Raw genomic sequence first — 21,976 nt, 5'->3', positions numbered from 1 at the left:
TCAGCAGTAATGTCACATTGACAACATTGAAATGCCACTTAGATGATAATAAATCAGGAATAAAATCCAATAATAAATATAAGCTATAATAAGTGCAATTTTTGTTGTGATTACGATTTTGAATGCAGGATTTCTTGTAACAGACAATCCATTGTGGTGTAGTAGTATTTCTGCACTACTTGCTGCCACATTACGTGATTTAAACTGATCAGATGGTAAGAAAATAGTAATTCAATTTCTCAATTTCTTTTTCACTGAGAGACATTTTTACAATTTATAAAAAAAAAGTATGCAGTCATGTGATTTGAGATGAGAGAACTTGAGTACGTTTTTACTCTTCTTCAGGAAAGTTGCTTTTAACCTTTACGTGTTGCTGCCCTGTGCTTCATTCGGACGCGTCGGCTGCTAGGCTAGGTTGGAAAAACATTTTTTAATCACACAGATTGAATCATTATTAGTCCCTTAAAGGTGGTTTCTCCGTACATGTGTGTGTGTGTACATGCACTAGGGGGCATGCTACACAAGTACATGCCTGTGTGTCTATGCCTTGTGTTGTTATTGTTTTGTTAACAATCCTCCCCTGTGTCACTGGAGCACAGTGTTTTGTGCTGTTTGATTGTCGTTTCACAGCATCAGCAATAACGCATAAACTCCTGCCATATTGAGATGTGGGCAGAGCAGTGGCCGAACAGAGGGCAGCCCTGAAAGCACAGCCGGACAGACAGCATTGTGACGCTTACTGTGTCTAAAACAAACAGGTTCACTAGTATTTCACCTGTACTGATAACTTTCGGAGGGCTTTGTGGTACAGCCACAAATAACTTTCTGTGTTTCTGCGTTCTGGTGAACAGTACAGATAATTTACAGCATCTCTACATCACAGAGCAGGTTGAATAATAAAGTATCGTTACACACACTGAGCACACAAAATGACAGTGTGACTCTTTGTAAAAGGCCTAAAAGCAATCTTAAATCCTCAAGTTGACTGAGCTGAGTAAGCTGATCGTCCTGACCTACAGGCCTCAGGCTGCCATCATTCAGCTTTGTTATTGTGATTTGGACAGAGCATGACGGACTCCTCCCCCGTGGTTGAAATGCTGTATAAATGCAGCATCAGCGTCCAGACAGTGTCAACAACACTGTCTGAACGCTTATTGGTACCCAAACATGAAGGGACTGAGCTTGGTTCTCCTTGTGCTTCTCCTGATGCTCGCAGTCGGGGAGGGTAAGCAACGTGGATACACTCCATTTTATTACTGTGTGAATAAATCAAGCAAATCAGGATGTGGCAAAGGCTCAGACTACACTGGGTAGTACAATGAAATTATCACAATTTTACAGTTTTCTTCATAACTTATTTTCAAGATGAATGGATTTGTTGTGATTACAGTTTATGCAAAGTTAAGTCGATCAGGAATGTGGGAACATTTTTAGATTTTTTTTTAAACAATTATTGACAGGCAACAATCCAGAAATGCAGTACTGGACATGTGGGTATAGAGGACTCTGCAGACGGTTCTGCTATGCTCAGGAGTACATCGTTGGTCATCACGGTTGCCCTCGAAGATACAGGTAAGACTGCCAAGATCGGAACCGCGCACAACATTGGGAAATTTTTACTTTTATTGCAAATACAAAACTATAGAAATGATTGCTGATCGTTAGACTTAAGTTAAGTTGTACTGTGCTCATTTGCAGGTGCTGTGCTGTGCGCTCTTAGCACCTGCATGCACCAGCATGGGGCCGGACATCAACAGTACAGCCGGCAGTTGAAATCCTGGTAACCGAACCCATTCTTCTGGATGAACCATTCTGACCACTTTACTTTGAATGATACCTTTCTTGGACTTCAAACATGCAGTGGAATCTGACAATGAGTGCTTTTGAAGTGGACTTTATTTGATTAGATCTAGTTAGAATAGATCTGCAGCTGCAATCCTGTTGCTCGTTGAGCTCTTATTGTTGCCTGAAACTGAGTGTGACTGACCCCGTATCTCACATTTAACAACATCAATGCTTTGTGAACAGTCAGTTGTACTCTCTGAAATGCAGTGTTGCCAATAAATGCATGCAAAATAAATTGACTGATGTTTTGGTTTGTTGCCGTTAGGATAATAATCACCATCAGCTTTAATTCCTCAAATATGATTTCAAAGTAATTATTTAAATTTCCATGTTAAAAAAAAGCTCAAACACTAACTCTGCAGCCCTTTACCGTCTGGACACCGCTGCACAGACATGACAACAATAACGGTCAAGTGACTGACCCAAATAGCCGTGATGGAACAGAGCTTCTGTGAATGAAGTGTTATGTCTTTTGTCTGTGTTAATGTCATCTCACCACTCTGTCTGGAACAGACGGGCAACGTCACAATCCACCATTCACCATTGCAAAGCAACTTCATTGTCGCGCTGTCTGCCTATCTCCGATCGGAAGGTCAAAGGTCTTCAGTGAACTTTGGTTTTGTTTTATTTACTTTTTTATAGGAAGTGACAAGCCAGCTGGAAACAAATACACTCACCTTGGTTTGAGGAACAACATTACAGGACACAATAAATACTGATATCTAATAACCAAGTAACTATATCATTCAAACATTTTATTATCAATTTGATATGTAGCAGAGCTAACAAAGCCCGGGTCTGAAGATGGTTGATGGCTGGCCCGGACTAGTAGGTGTTAAAGGCGTGGATGCTATTTGTAAACACGAGCCGCGCTGTATTGTGCCTGGCATTTTCATCTGAGTGGAATCTTTGTGCTATTCAGACAGCGCAGCGTGACCAAACTACAAAGGGGGTAACCCGCCACGAACCTGTTTACATGAGGCTGTCTGTCTTCAACAAAGCCGACAGCTTAAATGAGAACGTTATCACAGGATGGATGTATTTTTAAACTGTATCACTGCAGAGGAACAAGGGTTTGCAAGTTTACAGCCTGACCATCAAAAAAAACCTGTTTACAACTTCCAGTTCCTCCACTATAAAGACAAACATCTGAGGAATCCGGACTTGTCCTGAAACCACTCGGCTGTGTGTTTCTGGTCACCGTCGAGATAAATGGTGAATCTTCAGTGAGTCAGAGCACTCCAGAGAATATGTTCTAAAAGGACAGTTGTGTTGACCAGTCTCACAGGCCTTCCAATGTCATGAGGGTTGTACTTTTATAACCATAAAGGCCTGACTGATGGAGCGCTGCAGACGGTTGTCCCGGTAGGCTCCCTGGTAACGGATCTCTGAAGCTGTTAAGAGTTCATCTTTCGGTCTTCTGTCACCTCAACGTACAGCAAATGTTTCTCCACCTCAAGTCTGTTTCTCGCTGCAAACGTCTGAGCTCGTTTCCTTTACACTTCATTTGGTTTTTGCTCTGAAATTTGTATATAATAATAAGGAAACAAGTCAATTTACAGCATCACAGCGTTCATGAGTCATGTCTGTAAATGAATAACGATTGTGTGCGGTCGCTCTTGGCACAATAATAATACATTTTAAATTGAGTATTTCTAATGAAGACTGCTGAATACTTACTGATGCCATTGTGTCGCACAACAACATCTGTTCAGTACTTTGCAATCCACAACAATAGCCCCGCAATAAACGCAATCATTGGGATGCTGTTGTATTATAACGTACAGGCTTTGTCATTTATGTTCACACCCTGATCCAACCAGACTTTGGACTGTAGGTCCTTGTGTCTGATCATCACGTAGACTTTTATAGGGAATCATAAACTGCATGATATAACAATTCCCTTTATACAGGAACACAACACGTACAGTAATAGATCACACGGTTGCCCTTCCCACATACGAGAAAAAGTCTCCCGGTGACATCAATCAACCTGACCTGTTTGCAGATGAAGAGGATGGATTTACTTTTAAACTCACCGCTTCCTTCAAAGTAGGTCACGAAACTCGTTACAGACGGTGTGACGGTCGCCTCAATAAGATCATCTACGGGTAGAACTCAGCCACTTGTTGCTCATCAGAGCGGCTTTTGAAGATGTGGAAAGGATCCAAAATGCTGCATTACAGAACCACACAATAGATCTGTACAAATGGTACAAAGATACATTGAAAGAGTAGCCCATGAATCCCTGATGAGCTATCACGGAACATATCTCTGCTAGTCTCTGGGATTTGAGTGATTAGGTCGCGTTAAACTTTAGCAGCATAGCATAGTGTTGAATGTGAAGTTTATCGTCTCAGGTCTGTTGCAGAATTACTAAATTATCTGCATATGATTGTTTAATAAAACCTAGAAAAGCTTTTTCTCTCAGCAAAAAGCCAGATAACCAACTGTTGTAATTCATGAAATGGAATGCTTTTTTGCTGGCTTTAAGGGCAGAATTACAAAAGAGAAATATTGCACGAAACTGTGTTGTACACGACTAGAAGACATTTGAAATAGCACTATTTCTCACCTGCATTAAACCATGTTGAAAGAAGGTTTTTATGTCTTTTATAACCTTTCTTGAGTTAAAATCTGCTGCTGAGACAGTGAGGTGGAATCTTTCACATCGGTGGCTAAGCACAAACTAGCTGTTAACTATTTGTTTCCCAAATAAAATACTCAATAAGGAAAACTGCCCTCACAACTACAGCATCGGGCTGATCTAAGCCTGAGGATCTTATTGTCTTAGCTCAAAGAAGATGATGTGATTTTGTGCCGTGTCTGATGGGACCTCGCATTGTAACCCGACGCTTCATGTTATGGGTTAATCGGTGCTCCGCAAGGTATGGAAGAAACAAGTTGAACGGAGAAAGTAATCAAATCTCTTTAACGTGTCAAACGAGGTGAAATAAGAGTGCATCGACAACAACACTCCTTTCAAACAGTTTATAAAAAAATAAAGAGCCAATCTAACAATCCATATGCCTGCCAGGACAGAACAAAGCAAACATATCAGAACTTTGCAATGTACATTTCCATTTGTTGTTACAGAGCTGGATTAGCGGTGCGTTTTAGGACAAAAACTGAAGACTCACTCACGAATTGGCAGCGAACATTTTGAAGAAAAAAAAAAAAAAAAAAAACGTCCACTGGAAAATAACAACAGCAGTTATGAACTCAATATTGACAACAGTTAAACAAATCTTTGCAAACTTATTTACATTGATCACTTACTAAAATAGAAACCTATCTTTTTCCACCGTCTCCCCCACTCGTCACGATGAAACGGAAGATGTTCACTCACAATGAAACGTTGGAGATGAGCAGTGCTCACCAGTAAAACACACAACGGGCCTCGTTGGGCCAAAGACTAAGACGGCATATTTGGTCAAATTCAAGAACAGAAGACCCATAAAATATTTGGGCAGTCACTACAAACAGCATTTAAATATTTTAATTTGGTAAAAATCTTAAGGATATAATTCATTACTTTTAGTAACAAACAATTGTCTACAAATATATTTAAAAAAAAATGTTGAGCCTGACAGAAGTTCAGTCCAACTCTGGAGCTACAAAGAGATTGTAACGCTGTTTAAATGATAGTGATGACCTCGTGACTTATACAGCATTAAAGAGACTGTAATACATAGTTAATGACAGGCCTCTGCTCTCTGTTATTGTTGACATTGTCGGTGACAAATAAAAAGGTAGGGCTATGACTTCACTGTCATTAAAAAAAAAAAAAATCACTGCATGCTTCAGATTTACCTCAAACGAGTCACTGCGGTCTCTGTTCGGAATTATCTTGAGCTAAGCCGACACCCGGGTGTCAGCGCAGCTCAAATATGCCCCCCCGTCATTAGCACGGAGCATCGAAAAGGCCTAAAGAGCCCATGAAGTGATGTCACGCGTTCAAAACAGCCAAAACTCTTTCATGAATAGGATTCTGAACTTGCACTTAGGGATTTAACGTTTAGCTGATGTCAGGTTTCAGATACAATACTAAGTATCTTTCATAGTGGTAGTAGGCCTGCTACAACTATTTTTAATGACAGAATTTAATATTTGATGACTCATCATGGCACTTTTAAGGGCGCAAACAGACAAACCGTGGCTGCACGTTTGGGTTAGCAGTCACTATTTCCCTGGCTGTTTTGAGTGCAACACTTTAGATGAGCCACGTTTCACTTCATAGCATCTTAAGTTTGTGCAATTTAGGACATTTTCATTTTGTCCTTTTCAAAAAAACAAACATTTTCACAGCTCTGCGACAGCTTAACGTTAATTTTGCTCTACGGCCTATTTTGCAAAAATGACAAAACAAACTATATATTAGGGTTGGAAGATGAGCCAAATACATCAGCTACTAGCGACAGAATTAATATATGCCCAATGGAATTTGTTTGTTTTAAATTCACAAAAATATGTGCATTGCGACGGGATTTAAGGCTTTAAACACGATGCAGATATTTAACCACTAAGAGCACATTTATATGGCATGTACAGCAGCTTTTGAAGCCTGCAGTGTCCTACAGAACACATAACCTGCACTCTAGTGTGGCCTTCTAGAGACATCATGTCAGTCTCTTTAATGGCTTTGTAATTCAGTTGCAACACACACAGTTGGTCACATGGAGCTGATGTCGTGAACACACCATCAATCACCTGATAAAGTGGTGATGGCGGACGCCCTATCGGCCAACCCTAATATGTATAACGTATGGTGATGTGGTGGCACAGAACAAAGTTATAAAAGTAAAAGATATATGGCCAAAGATTTTGCAAACACATGTTATGGCCGTGCATCGTTAGCACTCGGCTATTCCAAGGAAATGATCGGATGAGCACCTCGGGCCGAGCTGCAATGTTTGGCTCCAGGTTACACTTAGTGGAGTCCTATCCCAGTTCACTCCACAACCGTTTAAGATTTTGTAGTCGCAGAGGATTCTGATAGGCTCCTCTTCTCGGCAGATCTCATCTTTTACGAAATTAATTCCACATTTTGGTCCCCATTTTCCTTTCTGAATTTTCATCGTCGGCATCTGAAAAGCTGGCGCTATCGTGAAGGACTCGGGTGGTTCCTTGCGGTCCAGGGCGGCTGCCTTTGCTTGTGTGTTGGTGGCTCGGGCTACTCACATTCAATGATCTTCAAGGCAGGAGCGGTCATTTGTGAAACAAGTAGATTGGCCTCTGAAATCCTGTTGTGATGAGGGGTAAAGAAGTTTGAAATGACATCAAGCTAATGTGGTGAATAACATGTAATGCATACATTTGCTCTGAAAAAATGAGTGAATTACCTCTAATTGAACACTTGGGGGCCCCAAGGTACTCAGAACTGGTGAAGCCCACCTCTGTTGTGAGGTACGATGCAAACTGCTCAGGTCTGAGGCGGATGCTGTGAAAATTCTTCCCAATATTAGCCTGTCGAATGAGAGGGAGTACAAATATTTCAACCAATCAAACCAGGCTTTTAAAGACACCAATAGACCTGGTAAATCTCAGATATATTTGCATCATCAGCCGCCGTCCTCTTAGTTTCCTACCGTCAGCTTCTTCCTCCTCACGTAGGACTCCCAGGGCTGTGGCTCCAGGATGAACATGCCTCCAGGACGGAGGTGTCGGTAGACTCTCTTGAAGAGCCGCTTGAGGCCACAGTCTCCCCAATTCAGGTGAACCCACTTGGTAACGCTCAGGCACATGATCACGTCGTACTCTGGCCGCTGAGTCACCAGAAGATTATCGTTCTCCAGAACATAATTGGCCTGAAAAGGAGAAAAAGAGGCATGGTGAGGAAAACACGGCCTGGAATGAACAAACTAGTTTGCTACTCAGCACTATGACTGAACCAGTTAAATGAGTAAAAAGTGAACCCTATAGCTATCATTTTGGTGTCTATTAGACGCATATCTCACTGAGCAACAGATGTAATTTCAACATTGCCGCTATGCTTCAGCTCTGATATAGATCAGGATTCATTGGCTACATATAGCCCAGCTTTAAACCATATTTTAAAAACATCCATACATATTTAAAAATGCAAAAAAACTTTGAATATGCACATAAGCACTGCACACCCCCAGGTTTACAGTATAACTTAATTTTTGTCATATACACAGATTCTGTTCACTCACATCCCACAATGCAATGTACCTTTTAATATACGTCTAATAGGGGCAAACTTTAAGGCGATAACTTGCAAAGACAGAGGCCTTTGTAACAATTTTGAAGTATGTTCGAATTCACATATCAAATCCATCTTGTACTGTGCCGACTGAGGGGGCTCGGGCGGTCGTCTTGAGGCTCTTCACTCCTTTAAAAAGATAAGCTCTGTGCTGCACTGCCATTATCTCTAATGCTCGTAGCAGGGAGGAGGCAGTTATCGATTCTGTTCATGAAGCACTACGGCGTCTGCATCTCACCAATTCATGTAGCGGCCTACACAAAGCCTCTAAGGCACAAGGCCAGTGGAGTGAAGAAACTGAATGGAAATTAGCTCAATTAAAAACCTTCACGAAAACTCTTTTATTTTTAAGAGAAAAGCTGTCGTAACATTTGTCAAATATTCAACCATGGGTGGCACTGACAGGCTGATGGCATTAGAAATGCTTCCAGCCACATTGCAACATCAAGCTGGTGAAAAGGACAGCTTCCTCTTTACTGCTTTCATCTTTCAGTTCTTAAAATCACTGGTAGCTTCAGGGAACAGTAAGCTTCTGGTTGAAAACACACACAAAGAGTCCAATAGATAGAAAAACGTAAAGATGGACAAAGTAAAGATAAACACACAATGAGACTGATAAAGGATTGCTTTATACATCTGTATTAATGTATAATGGGGGAGAAACCTGTGTCCTTTTAACTGGGAGCCGAGTAGACTTTAGTTGACATTTCATTCAATTGTAATGTTTCAAAGTTGATTCCAAAATATATTAAAACAAAAAAAGTTGTGAAGATGTGTCCAGGATCTACTGCACATGTTTCATCTATTTACCTTTGTAGGCTAAATGACAATCATTTTAAAATTGACTAATAAACTAAAAGTATCCTCAACTGGAAATATCAACATGTATTCAATTACAAGGCCAACTTGCATGCAATTCAAAACTGGTAAGTTAATACTATATGTATCATGTACAGATGAGCTAAATAGTTCAACCTGTATGCTATATTTGAACTGACAATGCTATCCCTAATCTAGAGGCGGCACAATAATCACTATCAACATATTCCAGGGAGAATAGGTGGTCGCGCAATTTACGTCAAGTCCTCTTGTGAAGTCAGTCAGACCTCTTGATGAATATGTATATGATGCAGATGCACTCATGATTTAATTTTTACCTTCATTAATCTAGGCCCCCCCCCCCCCCCCGCCCAAGATGTATAACACAGGAACATCATTCATGATGCCGTCTTACCTTGACGAAGGACACATTTGAGGGGAACTCTCCGGGCCGTGTGGTGGATGTTTCCGTTAGTGGGGGTGCAGCGATGGGACCCCTGGAGATCCGTAGGGACACGGGGAAAGAGCAGCTCACAGAGTGATCAGCGGGAGGCGAATCGCAGTCTTCCTGCTCCATTTCCTCCGGTTTGCTGACCGGCCTCTGGGTCCCTACCTCGTCTGTGCAGCAGGAGCCATTGTCATTTCCGGCCTCTGCGGGGCCACTTTCTCCTTTCACCGGTTTCCCATTTTCTTCCCTGCTCTCGGCGTCATTGTGCTTCTTGTCTGCGTGACTCTCGTCTCCATTCCTCTCCCCCGCCTTGGTGCTCTTTTTCTCCTGCATTGCATGCCTGGCCTCTTGGGTCTGCAGTTCAGACAGATAGTGTCTGATGTTCTTACGAGCGGCGTGTACCAGACCACTGTCAATATCCAGGCCCAGTATGCGGGCAGGTCTTAGCATTTTGGCAACATAGAGTGTTAGGTGGCCCGAGTTGCACCCCAAATCCAGAACATCTTTACCCTCAAACCATTCTGGACGAAGTACACGTACCCGCGCGTCCTCACTGGCGCCGGGGTTGCGGTAGCCATAATACTTGTTGTAGTTCCCATACTGAAACTTCTTTTTCTGCTGCTCCTTCGCCTGGTTGTGGGACTGCTGGCGACCTCCTGGCACGGTTTTGGTACCACTCCGTGGTGTGTGGAAGGACTGAGAATTTCTCGACCCCCCTGTACCGAAACTCCTGTCTCCACATCCTGACCTTCCAATGGGCGTAGAATGGGTCACCGGGGTCTCCATTTTACCGGAGTTGCGCCTACGCTTGCGTCTGCTTGTGTGCTGGTTTGTTGCCCCTGATATGGAGGAAGTGGAATCCTCTATAGATACAGATGTCATCTCCTCCTTGTAGCTGGCTGAGTTGTCGGCCGAGTGCTCATGGGAATCCTCTGTGACGCTGGAGAAACTGCTGGACTCTTTGGAGACATCTAGTGCAGAACATGAGGCTAAAATACCTGGAAGCGGCATGGAGGTGCTAGTTTTAACCTCACTTTTTCCTGATTCCGAGAGGCTTACCTGTGCGGTTGAAATCCCACTACCACCACCACCAGCCCCACTCCCTCCTCCTCCTCCTCCTCCTCCTCCATGGTGTCTGTTGCGGTGTCTCTTCCGACCACCGCTCTTGAAGGGGGACACCATGAAGCTACCGTCTGCGCTGTTAAGGTTCAGTGGATCCGTGATGTCTCGGGGGATGAGGATCTCCACCGGGTCTCGACTCTTTGCTGGCAGCGGGGAGGATTTGGGCGTCTCTGCATTAAGAGCCCTGTTGACCTCCTCGTCCAGCAGGCTGTTGAGATTCAGCGGGTCAAAAATGTTCCCACCCAGGAGGAAGTTGGTCGGCAGAACGGAGTCACTCTCGGAGTTGGCCCTTCGTCTCCTCTTGCCAGATGTCGGATGCTTGAAACTAGAGTTGGCCGTGTTGCGGCGCTTCGTTAGCTTCGTTTGTTGCGATTGTTTGGAATGATGAAAGCTGTTCCTGCGATTGATGTTGTTCTCGTTCCCTCTGGCTCCCTGTCCGGCATCGTCCGAGTTGGTGAGCACGCCAGTCGTGCCGCTGTGTTTCGGTGAGGCTTCGGTGCCCGAGACCGGACAGGCGGCTGCAAAATCCGGGGTGGCTGCGGTACCCTCCACCATCACGGATACATTGCTGTAGCCTCCAGTGCATTCTGACAGCTGCAGGGATGAAGTTGAGCTGGCATGTGGACTGCCAGTTTTTACAGTATCCTCGTCAACAGACATCTCTTTTGGTTTTCAGGGCTGATGCAGACATGGAATGGATTTTTTAAATTTTGGATCTGAAAGTCACAGAAAAAGATCTGTCAAATAAAATAAAAAACTTGCACAAATCCATTTAAAGCAGAGGTCTTCAACAGGGGGTCCGCGAAATCTTTGGTTGATTAGACAATTAAAAAAATGTTTTTCTCTAAACATGAATCTGCCTATTATTTTAATAGTTCAGTATTGTATGCAAGATAACGGGTATGTTTATGCATGGCAGTGGCACTAATAGGCCATCACTCATTTTTCGTTTCCACATTGATGTTTAAAATGAAAACATCAATTTGAATAGCTTGTATGCATGATTATCATGCAATTGACAGACAATGTTGATATTGGCATTGGTATCAGCTGACAAGGTATGTTTCTAAATGGCAGTGGCATGGCCTCCCTACTCACTGTACCTTGCACATGTTTAAAATAAAAACATGAATATATGAACCTGTGTATTATTTGAATCGCTTAGTATTGAATGCACAATAAAGAGGTATTCATGGCACTAGGCCCACTTTAATATAAAACACAATTTTATACAATATATATAGTCGAGGGTTCCTGCTCCATCTCTATCAGTTTGGGGGTCCTTGGCCTGAAAAACGTTGACGACCCCTGTTTTAAAGTATAGTTAACAATGTTGAGGTGCAACCTTTTATTGAATACAAAGTCATATGTACCAACAACTATTTAAATATGTTTCTGAGATTCTCAAAAGACGAGGGTCACTTTTAGTGCACGTGGTTCAATAGCTTTGTATTGCAGTAAGAGGATGCACCGGATGACCCCATTACCTTCCACTCAAATCCGAACAGACAGGTATAATAACAAAAGTCTCCGTTTTAGATGCAAAGTCTCTTGCACTAACGTCAGGCCATTATCAGATTAACTCTGGCATATGGAAGCATGTCTACTCACTACTCAGGCGTTAACGTTAACCGACCTGAAAAGTTTAGGAGTCCCCTGTGTTGGACAGTTATCTAGTTAGCATGATGCTAGCTCCTAGCTTCTCTCTCGCGGGCCACAACACTGAAACGTCGACTAAACGTTCGGCTCCACTCCGGCCACACACAAAAAAAGAGCCGTTAATAGACAAAACGTCAAGTACCCACCTCGATACGCGGCTGCACGACTCCCCCGAAAAAGAGTCACATTCAGCGATACTATCTAGCAGATGGCCACCTCTACGCAGTCAACAGTGTAGTCACCATCAAAGTAACAGTCTCACCTCTCAGTTCTCCCCGCCTCCGGCCGGACTGTCACTACCGCGCGCACTCGCGCTCGAGTCGAGCTAACGTGTTAGCGTAGCTTAGCACGCGAGCGTCCACATCAACACAAACGGTGGGGACACCACGCGAACGCGCAAGTTAACGCGTGCCAGTCTGTCCGCGGTTTAAAATGTTCCCTCTGTCTTCCAAACTGTCTTGTATACTTCTTAGTCGCCCAGAGTCGGGCAGGTTGGTGAATAAATTATTCCATTCGCGGATAGAGTCGGCATGGCGGCGCATCCGGGCTCCGAGCTGTAGTCCAGGATGAACTGGGGCGGAGATCTGTGTGACTGGGAGGAGGAGAGACCTCGATATTATAATGAGCCTCACTGATCCTCATGCGCGCAAACATTAAGGATGCAGCTACCGATTACTTCCCCTATCGATTCATGTATAAACTATTGTTCAAAATACATTTGGTATAAAACAAAGGAAAACTGCAAATCCTGTAGAACTGTGAATGTTTAGCATTCTCCTTAATACTCTATCAACAAAATGATTTACTTATCCAGTCCTAAAATCACATTACATTGTAATAACTGTTGTTTTAATGGACGTTCAACACAAAATGTAGTCACTTTGCATATCTATGAGCAGGCCTATAAACAAATACTATTTCATTGCATTGTAACACATCACTGAAGCAGGAACCAGTTATCTTTGAATATTCTAATTGTTATTTGAACAGTTCAAATAACAATTAGAATATTCAAAAATAATATGTTCAAATTGAACATATTTAAATCAATTGTTGTGCAGCAGAACAAAGCAAGAAAGAGTGCAAATGTAGACAGTGCAAATGTAAACTATCAATAAAGGTGCCAGTATAAATATGTCAAGAAACTATTTTACTGAGATGTTCCACAATAACTGTCATTTCCAGTGTGTGTTAATAAATGTAATGTTCAGACATGACTAGAAGACTAGAAGTTAATGTTTCAGGGTGAATTTGAGCAGCCACAACAACATAGAAATATTGCAGCATCTTGCAACAGTGTAAATCTACCAACAAGGTAGGTTTGTTCCCCCGTTTGTATGAAGCATGAGCCTGAAATTAGAGCTCTGGATGTGACCTAAGAGGCCTTTTGCTGAGGTAGCAGGGCGGCTTCTTGTCCATCACACAATTGTGGTCGTTCACCACAACATTGCAGTAGTTGACAGGACTTGATAAAGGCCGATGTTGAAGATCCAGACTAGTTCTGGTTTTGTGCAGCAAATTGGCCAGTACGGCTGAAGCCAAACAAATTCTCTACATGATCAGAGCTTTTATTTGACCCACCTGTCATCTGAATCTTCACCGCCTAGTGGAGATAAATTAAAGTTGTACACCTTATTGTTGTAGATATAATTTTATACAAGCTACGTGCTTTATGCAGAGTCACCACTTATACGTCTATGTGTGTTCTTGTAAAATGCCATATTTGTAACATTATAATTACAATTATAACAAGAAAGTAATGGCAAACATACAATGATCAATATTTTTGGCGATTTTTGATGAATGGAAAAATGGTTGAAAATATTTGGGGAACAAGGAGTTGTCTGACTGAATTTTGACGATGTTAGCACCACAACCTTTCCTTTGCCTTTTAAATTCAGGACATCTACATTTGCTGGAGATGCCTGCTGTGCTTCAAGTCGCCACTAGGAGGAGACAAAATATGATCTTAATAACGTACATCGCGAGACACCTACAGAAATGCCCCTGAGCAGCATTTCAATACTCTCTCCCTCTTTTGCTTTAATTTATTATTTTTTTAATCATTATCCTGCGCAGTTGTTATCATAATGATTTAATTAGTGCATTTCTCGAAATTAAAATGTTCTTGTTTAGCTTTTCCAATAGATTTATTAGTTTAGTTTATTTTTAAATAAAAAGGAAGATATTTCTTTTTCAGAAAGTAATTTTGTGGGCATGAGAAATTCTCACATTGTGGTTACTATGACTAATGAGTCAAAACAACAGCGCGGGCTCATTCCACCCAGAGAGAGGATCCAGTCTGCAGCTGCAGCAACAGGAGTGTTTATGTTTTTAGGTAAAAGACGTCTCCAGTGGAAAGAAAGGAAAACACTATCAGCCAGTTTCTCTATTGATGCTACAGGCTGGAATTTTTTGACACGCCAGCTTTTTCCAAATCATCAAAGGTTTCATAATGTTCTGAGAAATAGAGAAACAGCTTAACCAGGTCCAGAACGTTATCTGATAGCTGATGCTATTTGTTTTTCCTGTTTTTACAACATATACACTCCCAAATAATAATTGTATTCTAACTCTGGCTTTTAAAGTGTCCATGGCCAGCTGCAGATTACATAAAAACACAGTCTTAAATCAGAGATATATGCTACAAATAAAAACATTTTATTGATTCAACCACCTGCTGGCATTTCAACTTAAGGGTATAATTGAAAGATAAAAAGAGACATCATTTTACTTTTTCACTCAAAAAGTACAGCAATCCTGTTGCCACACAAATAACAAAATACTGTTTACAGTAAAAACCTAAAATATGTTCCTTTTACCCATAATGTTGTAATAAAAAGATAGCTCTCAGTCACTTACTCTTGGAAACTAATATTGCACATGCAAAATGAAATTTCCTAAATAAGTGAGGAACTGCAAGTCTTAAATATGAGTAAGCATAGATGGGACTTTTTTCAAACAGGATCCTCATGATTGATATTATCTGCTGTTCAGTTGACAGCTTGTTCCTAATTGGGTTCCACATCAGCACCACAGACTTTGGTAAATGAGTCACCCCCTCTCTGATCTCTATGGAAGAGGGGAAAATAGGAGACAGGGTACCTGTTCCCCCCTGCCTCTGGCCTCTGTCCCTCTCTTTTCTCATGTTAATGGGGGTGCCGTGCTCGATCCCGGGCACCATCTGCCCTTCCTCGGGGTCTGGGCCCCAAGCACTCCAGACGTGTCCTATTGTTTGCGTGTGTCCAAGCAGAAAGTGGTGAGTACACATGGTCCTTGTGGCCCAAAAGGCTCCTCCATTAAGAGCACGAGCCTGCTGTTCATTAGCCTACATGTGCCGGAGGGAGGGGGCTGCTCGCGTGCGCCGTGTGCAGCAACATCAGCGGGATCCACCGCTTGTTCTGCTTGTGTGTGAGGTCATTGTAAGTAACCGTTAGATCGACAGGCCAACATGCTCTGTACAGTAACACATTATATCAGAGATGATGTGCTCTGAACGTGAAGCATAAATCATTCAAATGTTGTCAAAATGTATTGATAATGTGCTTTACAGGTGGACAAACAAATGTAGACCTGTCTGATGATGCAAACCTCCCAACACAACAATCTGTACAAAATAAACACCATTACCTTTTATACTTAACTTGAATTAAAAAATCCTTCATACTGTGAACTGAAGGAAGGGCATATATACGCTTTACTTGAGCTAATGATTATAGCTTTGTTGACACGCATCATCACCACTGAGCTCAGGCAAAATGGAGTGTCTGAGATGTGACAGATGGATGAATGAACTTAAGGATGGAGACCAGACCTGCCCTTTCTCAATTTCATTACTTGGGGGGGGGGGGGGGGGGGGGACGATCGAATGACAGATCAAAATGTCATTTGCAATCTTGGGAAGAATAATTACAAACGTGCTGCGATAACCTTTGATATAACTTACTTAATTACAAACCAAATTATTCTGCAGAGGCCGAATGATAAATGAAATCAACGTGGTAAATCTTCAAAGTTAAATTAGACACAACAGCCTGATAATGTGATCCCTGAGACCTGTGCAGATCTTTTGGCTGAATGCATTTTTACAACTAAAAAGAAAGGGGTCTTTGGTGAAAATGCCCTCTTGTTGACAAATCATAAAAAATAGGACGGATACTCAAGAGAAAAACATACAGCCTAATAGCAAAGCAAATTTGAACATATATCAGCTTTTTGTTCTCTATTTGTGCAGCCAAAGTGTGTGAGCTCCTTGTCTGACTCATCTCTGAATCCTCATGTGAACTGACAAGATAACCTCCCAGTTACCCAACACACACACACACACACACACACACACACACACACACACACACACACACACACACACACACACACACACACACACACACACACACACACACACACACACACACACACACACACACACACACACAGATCATGACTTTCCATCGGGCCTGCCCTCCTCATTTTCAAAGCGACATGCTGCTGGCTGCATTGCGATTAGTTATTGAACTGTCCAAGCAAATGGAAACAAGGCCGCTTCAGAGGCCCAGCACACAATAAGCCAGCTGTCATTGGGAGGGGCTTGTTCAGACCACTGTCGTCATGGATGGGACTTCTATGCTGTGTTGCTCTCTGAGAGCGGATAGGTGCTCCTGTCATGCACTAATTCATATTGACACGAGGCTTGATTGAGGACAGAATTAAAGTATTCAACACAGAAATGTCAGGGAAGGAGACGTGAACATGGATAGTCTGTAAATATGCAAAGTGTGTACAGGATTGTTTGAGCCATAAAATTGTGTTGTTGTTGGATTGTGCTGCTGCTGCCGTTACCTCCGACCACTGGCCTATCATTTTTATAATACTTGTGATAACTGACATTTAACACACACACACACACACACACGCACACACACACACACGCACACACACCCCTTGCTATATCACCCAGCGACCACTCATTTGCCTGTTTTACATTCTAAGGTGTGTCTCTGAGCTTCTTCTTAGCCGCATCAGAGCTGCACTGAATGACCTGTTGTGTTACACTGAAATAATATAGAAACAGAGTTGTTTAGTTCTGTCATTTTAGATGTTTTTTTCTGGCTATATCAGCAGTTACTGGCCTGTCTGACAGTGTACAACAGGAATAAAAACACAATTTGTAAAACATGTGATTGTGGCCTTTAGGCAGCGCACTTTTTCCTGTTTTATTTAGTTATTAGTTCCAAGTATTTGTTCCGCCTCTCTGTTTGTTAAACTCAGCTGCGTGTTAAACAGCATTCAAAATGAGTTAAGAGATTAATATTTAATACCTGACACATTTGCTCAAATTGCTTTTCAATGAACATTGCCATCCTACATCAACTGTGCTTCACACCATTATAACATGAGCGTCATTTTAAAGTCCAAGATACAATTCAAGTGTAAAAGGGATTTGTACATTGTAGATTTTACCGTCACTCAAACATCACAATAAAAATCCTCTAATCCCTCTTAAGAACGGATTTACAAGATTGCGTTACAATCCAGAGGTAATAGGCTGTTGAATTGGAATAGATTATCAGCTGCATGCGACCTAACATCATGTTAGACGAATGAAAACAAAGGAGCAGTCTTGAAATGCAGTGCAGCATCTACTTTGTCCAGGTTTCATACACATTTCTACACGGCTGCAGTTTAGACTGAATCATTTCCCTGGACAGCTGTGTGGAAAGATGTATACTACTGGGAAATGAATGAGTTTCCTCCAGGATGTGATAGTGCAAATAAAGTAGTTTTCATATCATCCTATTTGATCAACACAAACATCTCTCAAATTGGTCCAGCATCACATGGCTATCATGTATAAGAATTACAGCAACCATACTCACAGTAAACACATCACTCACAGCCATCAGACACAGCACCACTGCAAAACACGCTGGTACTGATATCACCACAGATTAACAGCGTGAGGAAGGGATTGTGTTTGATGGCATAAACCAGCAGTCATGATTTAAACCACATGGTAGCGTGAGTTAGAAGAATTGCTCCCTCTTAGCCATAGCATCTTCTTTGAGCCGGAAAGTTGAAACATCTTGAAAAATCTTGGCAAAACAGCCAAGGTGATAAGTGCACAACATTAAACTGCGCTGTAATCTGTAATTACTGCATTTAGCTGTCAGCACTTACATTACTAGACTTAATGAGCTCTTGTACAGTGGCTAACCTATCAGGTTAACCGTGATCAACAGGATAGAGGCCTACTAACCTCAATTATATTCCTTTGGGGCAAATCTCTGCTGTGCCAGTGCACACAAAACGTATGCTGTTTGTGGCTGTAGCATGGATGAGCGTGACCCATTATCTTTTACATGCCAAGTTACCAGTGGAGGGCTTACAGAAGTTAATCTGATGTGGTCAAATGAAGAGCATAGCCATCTCTCTTCTGTTTGATCCACCGACATCAGCACACTTCGAGCAATACTCTATAGTGCTGCATATGCGGTTTGTTGGTGGAGTGTTTGTGCAATCTATTGTCTTTTAATCACATTTCGATCGTAAAACGTAATGCAGATGTTTTTTCCTTTGATTGAAATGTGCTTGATTTTGTGAATATTACTGCTTTTTCATAGCAAATACCCACTGTTGTTAAGCAATATAACAGTTTGAATAGATCAAACAAGCGGCAAGTGTCTTGTGTTCTTGAATTTAGCCAAAGAAACAGCAGCGAATGAAACCAGCTGAACACATTCTCCACAGTGTGCTTTTCTAAATTTCTCAACCTGCTGTCAGCATTGACCGAAAGAAAATTGCACAGTTGTTATCACAAGATATATTTCCGGGCACAGGTGAGAGATTTTATGGATCGCCGTAGCAGAAAGCAAAGTTTAGTTCAGTGGGATTCACCCACACACTTCATCTCCTCCTCATATATCATCATTTCCTGCGAGGCCTGCGATGTCTCTCTGAAGCTTCCCTCTACCTCTGCTCCCAAGGCACAGTGAGCTCTGCCATAATATGATCATCTAAACCATAATTCGATATGGTTTATACCGTAGCGATTGACTGGTGCTGTGATTATTTGATTCTGGACCAAAGAACCTATCATCTCAAATTTCTTCCTTCCATTTTGCAGAATGATACATTCTTCTTGGACTGATGAGGAAGGATAATCAGGAAATACCACACACACACACACACACACACACACACACACACACACACACACACACACACGAGCAGTGAAGACATTTTCCCAATTCATATTGCGAAAATGATATGATTATCTGTTCATGGAATTTATGGCTGGCCTTGCCGAGTTGGTAATCCAACGTTGGCTTACAGATGAAATAGATTGAACTGGACTGCAAAGCTTCACGCCCATAAAATGAGAAAACTTGTGAATCACAAGCAGACACCCTTTTCCCTCGAAGGCAAACATTTTATAAGAACCACATAACCAATAGGTGCTCAAATCCATTTTTACCAATGAACATTAGTTACTGTGCTTAGGCAGTGGTGTTTTATGCTACATGCTAACATGCTCACAATGACAATGCTAACATGCTGATGTTAGCAGGTGTCATGTTCACCATGTTCACGATCTTAGAGAACACATTGCGATGCTAATCGTCAATTAGAGCTAGACACAAAGTACAACTGATGCTGAACAGAGGTATGTGCTCATAAACCAAAGTATTGGGCTCATGGGGGACATGAATATCTGTACCATATTTCATAACGATCAATCAAATAGCGACATTTCACTTAAAACCATCATCCAGAAACCATGAATACCTGTAATGCATGTTGTGCCAATCCATCCACCACATGTGAAGACATTTCACTGGATAACTCAAAGCATTGACCTGCTGATTTTCTCTGATTCGTTAATTAGTCAGGATATATGTAGGTCATACATGTAGGTTATAGAGGTGTCATTTTGACAGTCATTTTCCGAACTCTGCCCACAACACCACTAAATTCCCGACGGGGCTCATCACAAATTGTCACCACAGAGATGTGCTCTGCCTCCCAGGATATTTATAGGATGCATTATATAAACCTAATCACTCACAGCAGCCTATGGATACTAAATCATGCTCCTCCTCTCTACAGCTGCAGGTTCTTCTGTCGGCTCCTCTGAGCTTTCAGCACTAAGCTTTAGGAAATGATCTGCCTTGAGTATTACTCGGCTGTTTATGAGTCAATTAGTTAGCAGAATGTGGAATGGAGAAAATATTGCATTCATGTTAATACAGCTGCTGGAACAGATAGTGTTTGAGACGCGAGACCATGATGAGGGGATATCATATGTCAAGTCGAGGAAGATTTTCGAGGGAGCAGGTATGGGTTCTGTAAAGGACAAGACAACAACACACTGTGAAAGGACACTGGCTGGTAGAAAGTCTGTGACCTTTCTAATCATTGTTGCATCTCAGTTTGTTTCTTTCAGAGTATAAAACACCTGGTAGTCTCCTGGAGCAGACTCAGCACGTTAATCCAGGTGAAACACATCATCCTGTGCTCATTTCACCTGTTAAATCTACTTGAATTTGCAAAATGAAAGGTTAGAGTTAGCGAGAGAGGACTTAAGCGTCATTTGGCCGACTTTCATTCAAGGAAGTGGTTGTGTGTGTGTGTGTGTGTGTATGTGTGTGTTATTTCTTTGTTAAACTGGGGCCAGATTCTGACCAGGGCCCCATGAATGTTAGAGCTGACCCTGTTGATTGGCTGAAGGAGGCTGACATGAAGTTCGCACAGCAACAGATGGGTTACGGTTAATTAAATAGCAGCCCTTTATAACTCATTATACCATGACATTTACTCTGTAGTGGATGGCATAAGCACAGCAGGCCAAAAGCAAACAAAACACTTGGATAGGCTGGCGTTTGTGTAAAAGTAAACCCATGTCCTAGACCTGCTCTTAAAATATGTTTTACATTTTTATTTCATTTTTTATTTTTTATTTTTTATTTTTTATTTCATTTTTTAATTTTTTAATTTTCTCTGTGTAGATAATTTATTGACCCTAGGGTCACATTGTGTTTTTTATGCTTTTAAATGTCTGCTCTGTTAAGCACTTTGTGATACTACTGTCTGTGAAAAGCACTATATAAATAAAATTCATTCATTCATTCATTCATTCATTCATTCATTCATTGTATTCTGCAGATTTTATCCAACAACCTGTGAATTACGTTAATGGTGACCCTGAAATGGTCATATGTTTGAGGGTGTCCATGTGTTGGACCTGTGATGGACAGCTGACCTGTCCACGGTGTTTCCGCATCAGCCAAATGCTTGCTGGGGTAGCCCCACTGTGTCTCTGCCCATTCATAATTACAGTCACAACGTCAGAAGCATGGCAAATTAGTTCATTAGTGGTTGCTGCTGTCTAAAGCTCATGGGAGGGTTAGATTGGAAAATATAACAAATGAGAGATCTGTATAGAATTTAGCTGAGAGGCCAATATCATCCAAATGTTTTTTTGTCATGCTTTAAATGCTTTGTCATATTGTGTTTTCCGAGCATTTGACACCTTTTTGTATGAGCTGTGGTAACACAGCTCACTGGCTCTATGTAAGTGTACAGTGGAGCATAATGTCTACTGTCAAGAGTCGGAGTGAAACCTCCTCTCTGAGTGGCACTGCTGAACTGAATTTGCATCTCTCTTTCGTGTCCATGTAGGCAGGATCAGGTCTCGCTAGTCCAACACCTGTGTGCCTGCAAAGCTGGAGAAAAACAATATCAGCGATATTAAAATCCCAGAGAGTTCAGAAAGTCTCATGATTGTATTCTATACAAACAAAATAACTACAAAGCTCCATTTTTTTCTCTGGTTTCTCAGAAAATATGCTTGCAATTTG

General features: G+C 41.8%; 1 protein-coding gene across 2 annotated transcripts; it reads right to left on the bottom strand.

Moving 5' to 3' along the window:
- Nucleotides 1–4,880: 4,880 nt before the first annotated feature.
- On the bottom strand, nucleotides 4,881–12,532 carry mepcea (methylphosphate capping enzyme a). 2 transcript variants are annotated; one of them, XM_079283956.1, is made up of 5 exons: nucleotides 12,266–12,532; nucleotides 9,306–11,176; nucleotides 7,434–7,652; nucleotides 7,188–7,311; nucleotides 4,881–7,088 (listed from the first exon to the last, which is right to left on the bottom strand). In XM_079283956.1, the coding sequence occupies exons 2-5, from the start codon at nucleotides 11,118–11,120 to the stop codon at nucleotides 7,054–7,056; spliced, it is 2,193 nt and encodes a 730-aa protein (XP_079140082.1). In that variant the 5' UTR covers nucleotides 11,121–11,176; nucleotides 12,266–12,532; the 3' UTR covers nucleotides 4,881–7,053. The 2 variants fall into 2 exon arrangements, with proteins under 2 accessions (XP_079140082.1, XP_079140083.1); XM_079283957.1 differs by having other exon boundaries at nucleotides 12,382–12,403.
- Nucleotides 12,533–21,976: the final 9,444 nt, after the last annotated feature.

The sequence above is a fragment of the Melanostigma gelatinosum genome, assembly GCF_949748355.1.
Source record: "Melanostigma gelatinosum genome assembly, chromosome: 14".
Classification (NCBI taxonomy): Eukaryota; Metazoa; Chordata; class Actinopteri; order Perciformes; family Zoarcidae; genus Melanostigma; species Melanostigma gelatinosum.
Note: the sequence above shows the minus strand (reverse complement) of the source record. Positions and strands in the feature narration are given on the sequence as shown.

Coding starts and splice junctions, on each gene's coding strand:
- mepcea (XM_079283956.1), bottom strand. CDS start 11,120: ATGTCTGTTGACGAGGATACTGTAAAAACTGGCAGTCCACATGCCAGC. Junction 7,312..7,433: donor TGAGGAGGAAGAAGCTGACG/GTAGGAAACTAA, acceptor CTCATTCGACAG/GCTAATATTGGGAAGAATTT. Junction 7,089..7,187: donor CCCCAAGTGTTCAATTAGAG/GTAATTCACTCA, acceptor TCATCACAACAG/GATTTCAGAGGCCAATCTAC.